The 18,443-nt window shown below is 36.0% G+C and overlaps 2 protein-coding genes across 3 annotated transcripts; both read right to left on the bottom strand.

The window, feature by feature from the left end:
• Positions 1-332: 332 nt before the first annotated feature.
• LOC111371440 (sucrose synthase 7-like) lies at positions 333-5,308 on the bottom strand. 2 transcript variants are annotated; one of them, XM_022993539.1, is made up of 16 exons: positions 4,874-5,308; positions 4,379-4,439; positions 4,092-4,224; positions 3,827-3,981; positions 3,557-3,749; positions 3,341-3,459; positions 3,033-3,249; positions 2,833-2,928; positions 2,565-2,738; positions 2,341-2,457; positions 2,075-2,241; positions 1,772-1,996; positions 1,113-1,679; positions 878-1,016; positions 634-788; positions 333-558 (listed from the first exon to the last, which is right to left on the bottom strand). In XM_022993539.1, exons 2-16 carry the CDS (start codon positions 4,429-4,431, stop codon positions 438-440), a joined length of 2,631 nt encoding a protein of 876 aa, XP_022849307.1. In that variant the 5' UTR covers positions 4,432-4,439; positions 4,874-5,308; the 3' UTR covers positions 333-437. The 2 variants fall into 2 exon arrangements, with proteins under 2 accessions (XP_022849307.1, XP_022849234.1); XM_022993466.1 differs by lacking the exon at positions 4,874-5,308 and having other exon boundaries at positions 4,379-4,695.
• A 73-nt stretch (positions 5,309-5,381) lies between these two features.
• Positions 5,382-16,524, bottom strand: LOC111371375 (protein argonaute 1B-like). Its single transcript, XM_022993356.1, has 22 exons — positions 16,331-16,524; positions 13,396-14,075; positions 13,070-13,278; positions 12,811-12,960; positions 11,050-11,183; positions 10,744-10,853; positions 10,133-10,239; positions 9,724-9,862; positions 9,531-9,647; positions 8,680-8,787; positions 8,506-8,577; positions 8,209-8,331; positions 7,969-8,134; positions 7,596-7,858; positions 7,352-7,494; positions 7,136-7,198; positions 6,982-7,045; positions 6,716-6,851; positions 6,551-6,624; positions 6,378-6,472; positions 6,273-6,304; positions 5,382-5,798 (listed from the first exon to the last, which is right to left on the bottom strand). The coding sequence occupies exons 2-22, from the start codon at positions 14,068-14,070 to the stop codon at positions 5,584-5,586; spliced, it is 3,195 nt and encodes a 1,064-aa protein (XP_022849124.1). The 5' UTR covers positions 14,071-14,075; positions 16,331-16,524; the 3' UTR covers positions 5,382-5,583.
• Between the last annotated feature and the right edge of the window lie 1,919 nt (positions 16,525-18,443).

The raw sequence follows: 18,443 nt of genomic DNA, 5'->3' as shown, positions 1-18,443 counted from the left end.
TTCTACCATAAATGATTCTTTTTGAAATTTGAAATTTGATTTTAGTCAAATATGTAATAACAAGACATAGGGTTGTCTTTCCAGTTAATTAAAAATGATTAATCATTAAAATTAATTTTTTATTATTATTTGTTCACACAAAAATATTATTACTTGTCAACTCGATAAAGATTTTTAAGAAACAGGATTGTAACATTTTGAACTGTTAACGATATGGAAATAATTCGATGTTCTTCGTGATTTTCTCATATTTTTCATCTCTCTCGTTTGATTATTCCTATAATAGTTTAATTACTAACTAGTTTAGCAACAGTAGTGAGAAAAACACAAGGGAAGGATCAACATGTCATTATTTCATTTACTGAATTGATATTCGTACAAACCGATGAATATTGGCATATTCATTAACATAGGAATGTAGTCATGATTTTACGAAGTCAGTCGTGTGAACCATACAGCTTCAGCGCAGCATAAATGATGATACAAGAAGAGACGCATAAACACAACCACCAGGGACAAGCACACGACGTAGAGTCAATCTCCCCTCCGGGTTTAGGCCTGTTATTTGACACAAATCAGTTTCATTTGCAAAATCGAATCCAGAATTGAAGAGAGTACACTAAGAGAACATGCCTTTGAGTCCGTGGAGGTTTTGGTGGTGCTGGTGCTGGTGCTGGTACTGGCGCTGGCGCTGGCGCTGGTTTTTGCAGTGCTGGTTGTTGGGATTCACTAGTGTCCGTTGGGGTAGATGGCTGTCTTTCTTTAAGAGGGGTGGCTACATTGTTGGCCTAAAACATCATACAACATACATAGATTAGAAATTTACTTATCCGGCTACATTTTTCATTTCATAAGTAATATAATTCGTTGAACTCACCAATTTCCTGAAGTGAAGATTGTACAACATATCAATGTATCTTTGTTTAGCTTGCTTCTGCATTTTGTTTAACTGCCTCCAGACGCCGTAAGCTGACCCCATATTCAGGACTTTGGTTGCATATATCTTCCATGTATAGCTGCAAGTGAACAAACGTTGTGATTCAGAGAAATTCTGGTGGTCTGTCCAATACTACTTACCAAACATTCATTAAGAATGGAGGATCAGATGTTACCATTCGTATATGCGCTTGAGACCTCCTTGAGACATCCTATGCCAATATTTAGGATCTCCGTTACATTTCTCAAAGAAATCAGCAATCTTGTTACTTGATTCGTCACCATTGTTAGGATCGATGAGAAATCCTGAGACACCATCAACGATGATTTCTGCTGGTCCCCCTTGATTGGTTGCAAATGTGGGTAATCCACAGTTCATTGCTTCAATAACGGTTAGACCAAAAGCTTCATATAATGCAGGCTGCACAAAAGCCCCCCTCGTGTCAGCAATGCTCCGGTACAGTTCACCATTACGATATCTATCAGTTTGAGCGGCTATCCATCGTATTAGGCCTTTAAGTTCGTAGTTTTCAATTAAAGCATGCATTTTCTTGATTTCAGCCATTTCTTCCCTGTCCTTCGATTTGGATGGATCGAAGAATCCACCAACAATAACGAGGTTTACCAAACTCCTAAGCTTTTTATTCTTCCCATACCACTCAGTCAACCCTGTAATATTCTTCACTGTATCAAGTCTTGCCATTGAAAAGATAATTGGTTTCTTTTGATCTGCAAGAAATCCACTGTTCCCAAAAGTATGTCGTTATTCAAAAATTTAGAGGATATGCGCATAGAAAATGAAGGTGGCGGATCAAGTTGAATTTGAAGAACTTACATGTGCTCGTCATTATCCTCCTTACTGTACAATAGTTCCTCAATGGCAGGTTGAAACGTGGTAAGTCGGTTATGTTTCTCCGTGAACGGGAAGTAGATGGACTGATCTGCTCCCGGTGAAGCGATATTAAACTTCGGATCAAATGCATTGATGCCTGAAACTACTCTATGGAGCCCTGGCATAGTGAATTCGACATGGCTTTCGTATTGTCCAGGTCGGTTCTTGCTGAAAAGGGAAAAATTACAAAGAAATAACGTTCAATTCGTGCAAAAGCTGAAGATTACTTGCATCCAACAGACCAACCTTCCCGCAATTTCTTGATATGTGCTGGTAACTATAAAATCAGCAGTATTCATTGCAATTAAATCAGCTGTAAATTGGCATGAGAAGTGGTATTTGGGGTCCAATTCCTTCCATCTCATATCTGAATCTTCGTATTTAGTTTTCTCCAAAGCATGAGCAATGGTTCCCTAAAATCAAAACGTCCCGATTATAGATTTTCTTAAGTCTCAAGGAAGATTGAAGAATGAAGTATTACATTAAGACAATTTCATGCTAAGTAGTGATACCAGAGTTACTCCAAGTCTGCTAGCCACTAAAGATGCCACAATATTTCCATCGGTATAATTCCCAAGTATGAGGTCTGGTTTACCTTCCATTAGCTCAACTATCTTTGCACTAGAGTCCTAGTGATTTAAGAAATATACAGAGAGTTGATTTGCCAAAAGATGTTTGAGAAACTCGTTAAATAGAAAGTTGTGAAGTCATGTTTAAAAACGAAGATAGTACTCGCCTGGGAAAACCTCTCCAAATAAGGGTAGACATCAAATCGAGAAAGCCATTGGCGGAGAATCCCCTTCTCTGTCCTAAATGGGATCCTGAGGATGTAAGAATGTGAGGTGTTAATAATAGGCTCGATCTCTTGATTGCATTTCGTCCCTTGCGCATCTGGTATGAGACGAGTCACCTGTGCAAGTAAGATGGAAAGAAGTTAACTGCATCTCTCTTGTGTTCCTCTCTTGATTTAAAGGGATATATGTGAATTCTTTTAATATCCTCACCACTATAATCTGGGGCTTCACATTTAAGCCTTGCTGCTTAATTCTTGATAAAAGTTCTTCCTCTAAAGCTTTCACTTGATCTAGAATGTAAACCACCTGCTCAATTTAACAAAATCCTTAAGTCCTAAACTTTCCTAGAATGATGCTAATGACAATCTAAGTATTTAGTTAAAGAATAATTGGGTCGTGTTTGGCTGCACCTGGCCTCCAGTGTCAGGCAATCCGAGGACATCTGACTGGCCAAAATAGCCATGAACAGAGAAGATAACAATGTTGAATGTGACAGGAAGCCTGCCCAAAAAAACTTCTACATTTGTAGGATCCGGTGCTTGAAGTACCTCGGAAAGTATCCTCATTGTCTCTCTTACTCTTTCCGCATTATCGCCCCACCCTTTCTCAAAGCCCCATTCGTTAAGCCTGGAAGTTCAAAGTCAGTTGAGACATAACGAGAAAATGTTGTTTCTATTAAATTTTTCACAAATATTTTTGACTGAGTATGAAAGGTTACTTTGACTCAAAATTTTGATAAGGCGTGTCCTTCGGTTGAGCAGAGACATAAATTTCAGCAATTATCAGCGCTTCTTTAAGCTTTGTTATCGTATTGAGAGTCTCGTTAATCATTAATTTCTGTAAATTGGACAAAAAAATGTTAGGACATTTAGGCCAGATTGCATTACAGATCGTGTCTTTACCAGATTTTTTTTCTTGTTTCCCATTTGCTTACCTCTCCCTGATGCTTGAGAGCAAGCAAGTACTCGACCAAAGTCTTCGCGCTCTCAGGATTCTCACTGAATTTCGTTGTCATGAATTTCGAGATATAGGTCATCCCATTTCCAATGGTCGAAGAAAGGGATAGACGAGGAATGGAAATGTCGAATGCTCCAAAATCTATTTCCAGTGCATTGTCATCCTTAGCCCTGCTTGTTCAGGAAACCACATTACCAGCAGAATCTTATCATTTTCAAGACAAGTATTTCATATAATTTCAGCTCACCAGTTCTCATCAATGATCATTTCTTTGAATTTCAAATATTCTTCGCCTGTGATGATATCAACAGATAGATTCTCTGCATTCACCTTAGCATAGTCCCAAACCCCAGGATTGTGTCTCATTGCAAAAGCAACATAAGGTGGTACCACAACTGCCTCCTGCAAATTTGTGCACACACCCAAATGGCATGTTCGTTAGGAGAAACAGTACTCAACAGTATTAAGGGGGAAAAAGCTAAAATTTTATTGAACGACTGTTTGGAATTGACCTGTGTTGAATTGAAGATATCACCAATGGTACCTCCCAAAATCTTGGATCGCTCAAGCTTGTCCTCAATTGTTTTCTCTATCTCTTCCTTTAAATGCTGGGATTTCATTAGCCTTCTTCCCATTCCAGTGAACCTTCATATTTAATTTTTCATTTCATTAAATCAAATTTCAATTGCCAACATAAGACACCAGCTAGGATATTGCAAGTTAAAACTCATTTATTGATTATTGCATTTCCAGCATAGCGTACTGAACATGTTATCAAATCTTATTTAATACTGCGTACCTGGCAAAACATCTCTTCATGTGGTATCGGCTCTGCCTCAAGGCATCTGGCATGCTATCCACTATCAAAGAAGCCATAAAAATGCTCAAAGTGTGGATTTTGCAGATTAAAATTTGTTTTTGTCTTGAACATGAAATGGGGTCTCCTTCTTTATATAGGAGAAATAATTTAAGCATGCACGTGAAAATGGAATATCTTTGGAGGCTGAATACCCATTTGGAGGAAGAAAAGACATTCCTTGAGGCTGATTGAAACTAAGAAAAAGAATTCATTTATCTTTTGAGTAAATCCCAGATTTTCATCGTTTTTGACAATTTTGAAAGTTAAAAACTACTTTTAGAGATGAAAACCTCCATTGTAATTTATTCTTTGCTTGCATTTGTTTGCTGGCTTCGGCGAAGTTGCTTAAATCTTATTTTGACACACTTCTCATGTTGGACCAAACTCATATTTTAATAATAAATTTGAGAGAAAAAGTGAAACTTGAACCCTTACCTTGATACTATGTTGACCATATATTGGACGTAACAAAAAGGATTTTATTTTCTTTGTTAATCGTATTGATTCTATATGTTGGAGATGCTTGTTGTACACTTGAATTAATTGCTCGATGCATGCACATGTTAAAGATATCATGTCATTTTTCTTTGTTCATTAATAATCAACTAATTAAACTCAAAATTCGATTGCCAATTCCTCCATCATCTTGTTACCAACATCCTTAACCTCCCGACACTAATAAGACATCGACCTCCATACACGGTCTTACAACCTTGCAAAGACCTACGTTGTTGGTAGGTCATTGCAACCACTTTGCGAGGAAGCAAGCCTTCTCCCTAAGTTACAAGGCTATTTTACCGAGTTCATTAGAGAAGGTCATCAAGATATTCAAATTCCCTTAAGATTATTTTAGTAGTTGCAAGATTTAGTAACCAGATTATAATCAAAGTCGATAAACGTGATACTAAAAAAAAATTATTTTTCTCAATGAATTATTCAGACAAAAAGAAGAACCGGGTAATATAGAAAATTAAGAATGACAATACTGAAAAGGATAATATGGTCCAAATGCCCACAAGAATTTAAAAGCACCCATCTTTAACTTATTACAGCTTTTTAAACCCAGTGATGAAGTTCAGACTATGATCTCAACACGATAATAACCTTATTCAAGCCATTCAATTCTACCGACCCTGTCGACAACTTTAACAATAAAACATTACCCTTTTCACGTTTTCCCTGAGCTGCGGTAGAGGCCTCACAGCAGCATTGGCTCCTGCAACCCTTGCACTTCTAGCACTACCACCCACTCCACGGCCACCAGCTGCACCACCGGTCATTGACCCACTGTCGGATGTATCAGGCTCCATGTAGAAACGAGCCCGAAATGCAGCCAGATGTGCATAGTATGCTGGTGGCACTGCCGGAAGATGTAAAACATTTATTAACAGCTTACATAACTTTCTCAGTGACCTTATCAAGTTCATGCTATATAGCCAATAGCAATCAAAACAAGGAAAATTGCATCATTGGTCTCTAACATATTGCCCGATTAAAAGAAACAAATTGGTCCTCAACCTCTCATTTTATTGCGCGCAGTCCCCAAATTCTGAAACCATCCAAATCTCCATTTAGTCGTCACGTGGACGTCATTTTAATATGTGGCACTTCAAATTTCTCAACACCAACCTAAGTTGACAAAAAGAATCTAGTTTCATGAAGTTGGACATGCAAGGGTCACTTTAGAGGACATTTAGACATTTCTGGCATTGGAGACTGATGGTGGAACTGTCATGAAAGTTTGGTGACCAACTTGCTAATAGGGCAATAAACTGTGAACCAAAGTGCAATTTTCTCATAGTAGTAGGAAAAATCATATGAAAAAGAAGAGTACCAATGGAAACAGAGCGGGTGCACCTTGCGTACCTACAAGTCGAAATGAAACCAATAAGAAAGTCATCGTACCTAAAAATATCACAAGTGCAGAGCAGGCACTTACGTGTAGCATAGGTTATTTGTGAGGGACTGGAGGGCGTCGGCTGTGAACTTATTTTCATCCCAAAGAACATGATAATGTGCTGGCCGGCTGGTACCCTGTAAGATTGAATCAAATTAAGCAACATATTAATGATGTAGTAACAAATTATAAACTAAAAGGAAGTGCAGTTTTACCTTCACCCCAGCATGGCTGCAGAGGTAGAAATCAAATTCAGTAGGATGACATATCTTTGAATCTACGACGGTACCTGAAAATATTCGTATTTGAGATGAATCATATTTTAAAAATATAATCTAATGCATAACATATAGCAGAGTGGAAACAATTGAACTCCATACCAGGCAGTATATTTCCACTTTTGTTAACAGCACGTCTATCGTTATGGTCATCGGCAAACAATCTTGTATGATGACGTTTCTGAACTACAACAAATGTAACTAGGGGCTGATAGTTCGGTTCCAAAGATGCACAAGCCTAAATTAGATTAAAAACAAGGAGCAACCAAAAAGTAGGAATTAGATGACCGTTTCATAGAACTCCAATCATAAATCAATTCCTAAATTGATAACCTAAACAACGCTCCAAGAAATTAAAGAGGCAGTACCTTACGGATGGCATCAAGTTCAAAAAGCAGAACTTGATAGAACTGCCCTTCACTGACACCATCCCTGTAGACAGTTGAGTATAGTGAGGCTACAAATGATGGAAGGAATAGCAAATAAAATGCGTAAATAATTTAAATTGATAATTGACATTACCTATAGAAAATAATCCGCTGTGGTTTGTGTCCAGTTGCTCTACGGAAAGAAATGAGGAGTTCCCTAAATTGCAGAACCACAAAAACATGTCCACTAACCATGAAATTATGATCCAAATAGGCATAAATGATATATCACTTATTTCTCGTATACATGAGTGGGAAGGGGTGGAGTAAAAGAATTTCTATTGGCATGTGGAAGTGATAGAAGTCACACTTGATCATGCCACCGGTCACAGTTCCTCTAACAGGGTCTTGCCAGGTTTTAAACAAGTCTTGGATGAGCTCTTGCCTATGAGCTTGAGCACAAACCAACCCAGCATATTTCGTGACCTCTGGCCAGTCCTGGGAAGCAACAACCTGCAATGAAATTATATCAACAGTAAGTGGACCTCGACAGAAAGATGAAACCCAATATCTGAGGAAGGCAGCATCTTAAAGCTGTCAAGTGAGAATCTTACAGCAGCAATGGAAGGGCTAGAATCCTCGCCGGGTTGGGGATGCGTAACATCAGCCCCAAAAATAATCGTAGGTCGGTCACTGACAAGAGGGATACGCCTAGTGAGTGCGTCGACCAGCACTGTGTTTCTCCCTCCAACCTTCACATTTATCTTCAGTGCTACATTAGCAAGATATTGTTGATTGTTCGCCTTGTACACATTCTTTTGCAGACAGCATTGTGAGACAATACCAAGATCGGTCTCGCATATTCTTTTCAGATCACCTGTACAAAATCAAATATGCATTTTATCACAAAACCAAGCAAACATCAATACGTGCATGGTGCCTGAAAATAGAAAAGGCCTGTTATTTTGATAATCATTAGTTTCTTACCATAAAGAGGGCCATTATTGTCTGGTAATATAACGATTAGTATGTCAAGATCCTTCCCATGGGGCTGCAGTTTTGTCATGACATCATGATATCTAGCTGTCAAGACTCTTTCCACCTGATCTGGCCGGCCGCTTAAAATTGGTAGAACGGGTACAGGATTGAAGTCCTGTGACGAAATATAAAGATCACACAATGCACATTTTTAAGTATTAAAAATGTTAAAAATTCAAATGCCTTTACCATGCCAGAAGTAATACACATTTGAGCAAGGTCATGACAAAAGCTTCTTGCGACATTGTCTTGCACATTGCGGGCAAAGTTAATGCAGATCCAACTGTTGACAATGCCTCCATTAACCATCCTCTGCAAGATCAAATAGTAAATATTTTTTTGCAGCAATTTGAACAACATTGCAAGGTGATAGCTATAATGTTTGGAGCAACGTGCAAAATAAACATCACAAGATAACTATGCATGAGTACTGGTTCATTTTAGCATAGATGACAGAATAAATTAGAACTTTAAAATTGCAATTACCCTGTTCATCATGTTCCACTGCCCAACTTGTGGCAAACAGTCCCTGTCCCGACTAGAATCATGATATCTAAGCTGTAATAACAAAACCAAACTTGTGAAACAATTTACCATCAGGAGGACTAAGAAAATCTAAGCCAACATATATACAGCAAAGCAGTGATCAAAGTTAAGTACCCGGGGAGCAGGCAGAATGCGAGCCTCAACTTGAGCCAGCTTCGGACTAATATTAATTCCAAACTCTTTAGCATAAGGGTCCTCGGAATAAGCATTATGATGTACAGTCTGAGATGAAAAAATAGGGTGTTAAAGCACTTGGAGCACCCTTAACAACAAAATGCATCATTCATATACCAAAGGCAACAAAATTTGCAAAAAAGAAAAGAATTTATATTTTACAAGGTGTGCATAATTCACACGCTCTCCCCAGAAATCAAGAAAGGCTTAATATTAATGCTTCACTCCTTCAAATGAAAGAAACTAACAAATTAATGTAGCATAAAGCAAAATCATAGCACTCTTTCAAATGAAACATACTAACAAATTAATGTAGCATAAACCAAAATCATAGTTGGAGTACAAAACTACCTTGCATCCAATGAATCATTATACACCATCAAAAACTCATTTTTCCCAAAACTCATTTCCATCCACACATTCTCCAATAAAATAAGTTTACACATAAATCGAAAACTTTTTCTTATTCTTTAACCACATATTCTCCAAAAAAATACTATTCCAAAATACATTTTTTCCACAAAATGGGGCTCAAACAAGGGCTAAATATACAAGAACCAGCCATTAATATCAAGCAGCATCAAATATGATGTAAGAAAAATGTCTAAATAACCCTTCATTCTTTTCCCCATCAGTTCATTTAATGCCTCATGAACCTTGCAAAAGAATTCATAAAATAAAATATCGCACAGGCATCCCTTGGATCAAATCATAATAGCCACAAAGAGCATGGAAGGTTGCAATTTTAATGCAGTATATTCTCAGGTTCAAAAAACTGCTGCAGGACCAACCTGAAGAATATCACGCTCTCTCTCCTTGGGATGCTGACATGTGACGCTCAGAAGCGCAGTAATCTGCTTATCATTCAACCTCTTAGAATACCTCTGCCCCTCCACAATCTTGCATACCTGGATTATCAAACAATTGTTTTAATATCCAAATCTAAAGAAACTAAACTCCGTGGTTATAGGTTCAAAGACTGACCTCCATTGGCAAATAATTTGGCCTCTGTGGATTTCCAACTTGTAGACAAGGCAACTGAGTGTATTGAATGACATACTCATAAGTCTCTCGAAAGTATTCAACAACGGATTTCATTGTGCCCCTTTCATCAACCGGAAATCTAGCACGAGAATACAATTTCAGGCACAAGTACACAGACAACTATCAAACAATACAAGAAACTTTATTAGTTTCAATAACGAAAACAGATGCTGTGAGAAATCATTCCCCAAGGAAAATCAACAAATACTGGAAAGTTCACAGGATCAATCAAGAAGCCAAGCTACAGGTCCTTAAGGAGACCTTGATAATTAAAGTTCCATTTTAATCAATTATACTATATCGAACCAAAAGGTTAGGCTGACCAATAACCGTAACATGTGATCCTTACATTAGCTCTTGCGTCACCCGCGAGGTCAAACCAGAAATTCGGTATTTCCTGCGCATACTTCCTCGATGGGTAACCTCTACCTTCACTCCTCTCAATGCTTTCTTGATCTGTAAAATTAATGTTTATAGTAGATCTACACAATAAGAGCTAAAAATCCACAATGCTTCAATTAACTCGACGGTGCGAGACATGAGACCAGAAACAAATATGTGTAGCTGATATCATGACGATATCATGAATCATCAGATGAAACTCAAAAAAGCGAATTGATTTAGTAAAAATTGAAAATATCAAACTCTAACAGGAATCGCCATTAATCTCATTTTATAAACAGGGCAATTTTGAAATATCCCTTCTAAAATTGTAGATTTTTTTCTAAAACTGTGAAAAAGGATTCAATTCAATTCAAGACTCAAATCAGTAGCAGATCAGTGCTTTGAAAGATGTTTGTGCCTTGAGGTGTGCCTCTGTTATACTAGGAACCTCAATTTCAAAAGTTCCCTACCATGACAACAAAAAAGTGCAGGGACCAAGCTCAGTAAATTGGAAGAAATGAAGTGTGCAAGCAAAATACTGTGAAAAATATAAAGAGGGAGGATGCAGTATCTAACCTTTACTCGATCAGCATCAGACAGTGGCCTAGCCGAAACATCCTTATTCAAAAGCTGTGTGACAAAATCGATCACTGGGAGTGGCTCAATGAAAGCAGTAGATGACATATCTGCTCCATGACCCAGCATTGTACAGCAGAAAAACGATATCATTTTAAAAGATAAAGGCAGAAATCGTTATACAAATAATAACTACTACTCCTAGTGGAAGAGCAAACACGTGATAAATTTCAACCGTAAACTGAGGATTTGATTAGTAGGTGAAAATGCAATTTCAAATTCAAATAAATGGCAAGAATTGTTCACCAATGTTCAGAGATAACCCCATTTGAGTTGGGCGAATACTTTGGTAGAAACCACGCCAACATTCCAGCCCTTCACCCAAGGGCTCCTTTCTCCCTAAATGAGGGGAATAGAATGAGCGGCCAACTGAACAAAACCTGCACTCAACAAATAGAAATCAAACCAAATTGTTATGAGTTATATGCGTTAAGTTAGGCCTAGATATAATCTTCACATACACAATAGATGTATATATGGTAGGTGCATAAGTTTAGAATTATTTTCCTAATCAGACAAGATTATTTCCTAATGAGAGAGAATCTCTATTTGTGTGTGTATATATATGTAACACATTCATGAATGAAGTGGAATAAACAAATCATTCTCCCAAGATCGAATAACATGGTCTGAAACAATCACCTCGTGCCTGGTTTGGGAGATTCAGTGAGGTTGTGATTGAATTTGGCTTGCAAAGAAGTAAATATGATCACTTAGTATTCTTTAAACGGTCTAAAGTTAGGTTTATTTTGTTAGTGGTATATGTTGATGATATGTGATTGCCGGTAGTGATAGCAGTGACATTAGTATGCTAAAGGCTTTCCTAGGCGCAAGGCTTTAGACAAAGGAGTTAGGTCCTTTGAAATATTTCTTAGGGATAGAGGTCTCTCGAAGTGATAAAAGAATTTTTTTATCTCAAAGCAAGTATGTTCTAGATTTACTGGATGAGATAGGGTTAGCTAAAGCAAAACCTGGTGATGTCCCCATGATACCAAATGTGAAACTCGAAGCTGAAGATGAAGATGTTTTAGTTGATGCGGACAAGTACAGAAAGGATAGTAGGAAAGTTGAACTATCTCACGATTACTCGTCCAGATATTGCCTTTCCAATAAGTGTTATTAGTCAATTTATGTCATCTCATAAAACTTCACATTGGGATGTTGTAACTCATATATTAAAATATCACAAAAGAACTCTAGGACGTGGGATTCTTTATAGAGACCATGGTCATTGTAGAATTGAGGGTTTCCCAGATGCTGATTGGGCAGGTTCTCTTGTGGATAGACACTCTACTACAGGGTATTGTGCTTTTATTGGAGGTAATTTAGTCTCTTGGAAAAGTAAGAAACAAAGTATTGTAGCTCGATCAAGTGCAGAATCTGAATATCGTGTTATGGCGCTAGTAACTTGTGAACTTATATAGCTACATCATTTACTTGGGGAAATTGGCATTGATAAGTCCCACCCTATGAGCTTGTGGTGTGATAATCAAGAAGTTATTCACATTGCCACTAACCCTGTATTTCATGAGAGAACAAAGCATATAGAGGCAGATTGTTATTTTGTTCGTGAAAAGTTACAGCAAGGATTGATTTCGACTAAGCACATCGGGACAGGGATCAATTAGCTAATATGTTCACTAAAGCATTAGTTGGGAATCGAGTAAACTATATTTGTAACAAGCAGGACATAATTAACGTCTATGCTCCAACTTAAGGGGGAGTGTTATAAGTTAGATGGGCTAAGTTAGGCCTAGATATAATCTTTACATACACAACAGATGTGTATATGGTCGGTGCATAAGTCTAGAATTATTTTCCTAATTAGACAAAATTATTTCCTAATGAGAGATAATCTCTATTTGTGTATATATTTATGTAACACGTTCATGAATGAAGTGGAATAAACAAATCATTCTCCCAAAATCGAATAACACAAATAAATGGCAAGAAAAATTTATAGCAGAGATTATAAGTAAAACAAGGCCAACGGCCCGATATACATACCTGGAGGTTGGTAATTCACGGAGAACAATGTCCAAAACCTGAAGAGCTTCTTGTGGCACATCAGCTATCCTTCCCTGCAAAAACATCCCTAAATGATGCAAATCAGCACGTGCAGCAAACTTTATCACGACCTTGAACTCACTCTGTCGCCTGCATCAATAGAAAAACAAGAAATCAATGGCTAAAAACTTGTTATGGATAAACAATCTTATGCAAACCAGGGTATACAACAAACACTGAAGGGAATATGGCATGAAACCTAGCACTGGTTGGACCATCTTCTTCATCAACAAGGATGATCTTGAATTCTTTTGAGACAAAAGGAAGAGGCCCAGCAGTGTAAAGACTCTTTCTTCCATCATAGGCAGGAAGCCTCTGTCCTAGATGTGATTCCCGGTAAAGTTTCACCAATTGCTCTATCACAGCTCGATTAACGCCACGCGATGTGATCTCAGGGGTAATTGATACCTAATACCATTGTTAAGGTAAAGAAGATGAGCAATCAATGTATTCAACACAAAACAAACCAGTGCCTAAAAGATACAAACAAAATTACAGAAGGCAGGGTAAGAACTAGTTACTCACATCATACTGATGGAAGTCCTTGTCAGGCAACTCAGCGAAAAAGTGGTTGGCCTTCACAACACACTTGGTACCATAGCTACCCTTGCCAGGCCGTGGAGGAAATCTCATTGACTTGCTAGACGCAGGTTGCATTGTGTCACTCGGGGATGCTCCTGGCTGGATAACTTGTTGCTGGATTTGTTGTGTAGCATGTGAAGATGTTGCCTCAGGGGGCTGGGATGAAGAACCAGCCTCAGCGTGTATCTCTGCAGGCCTCTGGTATGACAATGGCTGAGTTGTTACCCCAGCTTGATATGGGGCCTGGGTTGCTTGGTGCAGCTCGGGAGCTGGTGGCCTGGACAGCCCACCAGCAGGAGGGGTCCCATGGCCACCTCGAATGCCACCACGGTGCTGAGGGGGTGGTCCCCCTTGATACTGCTGACCACCTCTCCCTTGCTGATATTCAGGAGGCCCGTGATAGTACTGTTGTGGAGAGCCTCTTCTCCCTCTGCCGTCGTGGCCACCATACCCTCCACGCTGTTGTCCCCATCCTCTTCCTCCTCCACCTAGGTGTCCACCTTGCTGCTGTGGATGTTGTGTTGGTGGATGTTGGCCACGAGCATGTCCTCCCTCAGTCCCCTGGGAGTCAGAGCTCTCACCTCTTCCAGAATGATCAGTTCTCTTCTTCCTCCCCATGGCAGCTACCACACAATATAGAAATTAGAAAATGCTTTCACCAAATACGAATTAAAATACCAAATGGCGTCGCCAAAATATTTAGTTTCCACACAAATAAAAATCATTAATATATACATTCATCCATCAGAGAAAGTTGCACTTTAGTAGACAGTGGGAAGACTGTCAAAATTCATTTAAAAGAAAAAATGATGGTGCCAAAACCATCCAGTTATTTTGCCTGAGAAAAACTATTAATCCACTAAACATTATTGCTAAAACCTAGAAACGGCAGACAAATTAACACATTGAGCAAATGAGCTAATCTAAAATGCTACAAACGCCCTAAAAACAAATCCAGAAGGCTTTTCATATCGTAAAATAGAAGTATGTTCAATAGTTTCGTACTTTTACATGTAAAGACATCTCTTCCTTTTTCTTTTTCTTTTTTTTCTTTTTTATGGGAAATAGATGTAAAGTCCCGAAAATTTTCATAAAATAGAATTACTTATTTTATATGCTATATTTTAAATTTTGAAAAGTTAGGAGGACGAAAGTGATATATGTATTAATACAATTTTATTTGGCTTAATTATTTAGACTTCAATAGGGCAAAAATAAGTATATCAACATAGGGCTGGTTGGATAGCTATTAATTAATTATGTATATTAGGCTCGAAAAAAAGTTAATTCGGATAAGTAAAATCTAAGTTATTGAAGTTTAAAGAAGTTGTCATTAAACATTATTTTATCAATTTGTTTGATTTGTGAAAGTGGGTGGCCAGGTAGTGGTTGTTGAGATTGAGTTAAAATGGGCTGTTTTATTTGTATTGGATAGAAACTTTAGGTAAATTGAACTTCCACTTGTTATAGGACACTTGTACTATATTTATTCATTTATGCAACTAATTTCCACATAGAACTATATAATTTCTATAAACACAACACTAGGTTTAAAATAAAGTTGAAACGTGATTTTAGTTTCGTCTCTCCAAAAATTTATTTGATCTTACGAGGTAAGATAACGAAATGCAGTTGTTTTTATCCCGTTTAAATTATTTTTGTGTTGCTGATCTATTATACTTATAAAAGTTAAAGATATGATACGTATAATATGGCTATCCGGTACCAAAAATATGATATGTATTGAGCTCTTACTTGTCCCTGAAGATATGATAACAGTATGATATTTTTTATGCATGATTTAAATATTTTATTTGGGATTGCACCATTATTTGTGTCCTACTGAGTATTCCGATATACTCATTATTTTTCCCTACCCCTCACAAGTTAGAACGGGTTGTTGGTTGGCAAGCAATAGAATTCAATAAATTAAATTCGGTGTAACATGATTATGGATTTTATTTTCAGCATTTTTTTAATTTTTTTTATGTGGATTTGTTATTTAGGATTTGGAACATGTTTTATTTGGTTATTCTTTCTATATGTTTTATTTAACATTGGCTAAACCAAAATTTCATATGGTGACGTTTGATTTATTTATTCAATTACGATATGAATAAGATATGGCATAAGAAAATCTTTGGCCTTTCCTTTTTATAAATGAATATATAAAATTTTCTACATGAATTTTAGTAAATTATCTAATTTTTAACATATTGCATGTCATGTTATTTAAATTTTTAATGAAACTTCTGGTAAGGTTTAAATATTAAAATTTTGGGTCGTTACAATAGGTGCCTGATAATTTCACAAAAGCTCTTAGAACGTCAACATTGTCAAAGAAATTGTTTTTGTATAAATCCACTATTGAAAAATTCTATTAGCTGAACAGAACCAAAATTAAACTCAACAGAAAAAAAAAATGTATGTGTGTGTGTCTGTGTAATGGAAAGAAACAGTAAGATTCTATAATATAGAGAGCTCAACAAACCTAAATCACATATAAAAGGTTGAAAAACGCAAAAATAATCAAGTTGCAAAATTAAAAACATTATTACAGAACATTTCATGAGACAATTAAAGGGTATCAGAGTCTTGAAGAAGTTAAGCCAAATATCTTTCAGTCCAAAATGAAAACAGAAAAAAGGAAACAAAAATTTCGACTTTACTCTTTTAGAAGTCATAAATCGTATTCTCTCGTAACAAAAACCCAAAATTAATCATCAAAATAAACCCATAAAACACCAGAAGCAGTTAAAAAGACACTAACATCCTCAATCCACCCAGATCAAACCAAATAACACCAGAAAACTTAACAAACTCAAACTCAAACACATCACTAACAGCACAAACTACTCCAGTGAACTTTTCGTTTTACCTTAAAACGGCCTTAAGAGTCGTCGTAGAACTGGAAATTTTCCGAAGCCGGTCTCTTTCCTCAAACACTAATTGACACCAATAAAAGGTGAGGAAAGCGAAATAAATTACTAAATATTGAGAGAGGTGGTGCTAAAATGGAAGAGGGTTGTTTAGAAAGTGACATTGGAGTTTACAGAAGCTGCGAAAATGCCATCATCCTGGATACATTATACGTACAACTTAGCCCAATTTGACCTCATTAAATTAAATGTTTTTTTTTTAGTATTTTTAATTACACGATTTTTCATAAAATAATATTATGCATAAATTATAAATTCTTCAACCATTCCCTTTTCAAAAAATATTATTCCATTCATTTTCATTTGACAAAAAAAAAAAAAAACGGAGAGCCAAACGAGAGCTTAACAGATAGTTGAAGTTCTTTTGAAACTAACATTTGGGCCCCTGCTCTAAATCATAATCTTCACTAGACCCTATTAATAATTCATTCGATTAATAGAAATTATATTGCTCCTTTCAAAAGGAAAAATCTATTGTCATGTTTGATCGGAATTAAAATTTACCCCTTGTTTGAGCTTCATTTTTGTCCTAAAAAAAAAAGAAAAGAAAAGAATTTTGAATAGTGTATTAATGAAAAATGTCTGATTAAAAAATAAGGAAAAGCTTTTAGTTTGCGTGTAATATTATTTTATCGAAAAATGAATGATTGAAATGAAATCAAAATACTATTCAATATTCATTTTTCCCCCCCAAAAAAGGGGGTTCGAACAAGGGCTAATTTTAATTTAAATCAAAATGAATAATTAATTTTAACCATATATTTAATGAGATTATAGCTTTTCAACTACATATTTCATCAATTTTCACCAAAATCTATTTAAAAACTGATTTTTGTAAGCAAGGGTATAATGTTATTTCAAAAAACTAAAATTTTGAAAGTTGAAATCCTTAATTAAAAATTAAAATATGGAAATTAAGGGGGGTGGATTCAATTGGGATTTTTAAAGACTTTTAGAGACTTTTTTAAGTGGATGACTTTTGTGGACTTTGTGAAATTTTAAGTAATTTCTATGGATTTGGTAGGAATTAGTAAAAGTTTTTCCTGGATTTGTGGAGATTTTTACTAAAGACGTTTAAAGACTTTTGAGGATTTTTTTTTTTTAAGGAAATATGTTTTTCACAGTGTTAAATGTGAAATATCGAGGAATATTTATGAGAATTCACAACATTCACTTAAAAACAAATCTTTGAAATTAGAGGGAGAGATAGAGATCAACTAGTGAAAATTTGCCATAACCTGATTTGAAGAAAACTCATAGCAAAGATTCAAAGAAATATATAATTGGAAGAGATAAAGGAAAAACCTAGAGGGAAATAAGAATAGTATATTCTTTTTAGAAATCTCTCTATGGATGAGAGATTTTGGGAGAAAAATCCTATTTATATTTTCTATTAAAAAGTCTCTGAAAGTCCAAGAAATTTTAAATTCCCTGAAAGTCCCTCTAAATTGAATACCCCAAAACTTGTAGAGACTTTTAAAAAGTTTCAATTGAATACCCCGTAACTTCTGGAGACTTTTTAAAAGTCTATAAAAATCTCTATTGAATACACCTAAACTTTTAGAGAGTCTCTAAAAGTTTTAATTGAATACACCCAAACTTTTTAAATCTCTAAAAGTTTTTAAAAGTCTCAATTAAATACACCCCCTAAAATGAAGATTTTGGGAATCAACTTGTTAGGATTTCAATTTTGTTATTAATTTTTCTCAGCAAACTGCCTCAATCAAATTTTTTTTACCCCCTTTGAAATAAAATAAAATAAAATAAATTTTCTTTTATACTTATTTTAACTACACACTCAATAAAATATTTTGTGGGCGGATTCAAAATTTTTTCCCAACTCTTACTCACACATTCTAAAAAAATTACAATTCAAAACATCATTTTTATACAATAATGACCAACAAACATAGGCCTAATAAACATTGATCATTTATCCTCTATTGGATTACCTGTTAATTGAATTTTCAAATATTTTATCACAAGTTTTTGTTTATTATTATTATTATTATTATTATTATTATTATTATTATTATTATTATTATTATTATT

The sequence above is a fragment of the Olea europaea genome, chromosome 1 (genome assembly GCF_002742605.1).
Source record: "Olea europaea var. sylvestris chromosome 1, O_europaea_v1, whole genome shotgun sequence".
Lineage (NCBI taxonomy): Eukaryota > Viridiplantae > Streptophyta > Magnoliopsida > Lamiales > Oleaceae > Olea > Olea europaea.
The sequence above is the reverse complement of the archived record's forward strand: the minus strand, read 5'-3'. Positions and strand labels throughout refer to the sequence as shown.

Bases quoted from the DNA above. Each gene is read 5' to 3' on its own strand.
- LOC111371440 (XM_022993466.1), bottom strand. From the start codon at position 4,554: ATGCTTAAATTATTTCTCCTATATAAAGAAGGAGACCCCATTTCATGT. The intron at 2,929-3,032 runs GTGCAGCCAAAC...TAAATTGAGCAG, and splicing joins TGCCTGACACTGGAGGCCAG to GTGGTTTACATTCTAGATCA. The intron at 2,458-2,564 runs GCGAGTACTATC...TTAAATCACTAG, and splicing joins ATTTGGAGAGGTTTTCCCAG to GACTCTAGTGCAAAGATAGT.
- LOC111371375 (XM_022993356.1), bottom strand. From the start codon at position 14,070: ATGGGGAGGAAGAAGAGAACTGATCATTCTGGAAGAGGTGAGAGCTCT. The intron at 10,240-10,743 runs GTTAGATACTGC...TTAATTTTACAG, and splicing joins CTGATGCTGATCGAGTAAAG to ATCAAGAAAGCATTGAGAGG. The intron at 8,578-8,679 runs GTACTTAACTTT...TTGTTATTACAG, and splicing joins GCATTCTGCCTGCTCCCCGG to CTTAGATATCATGATTCTAG.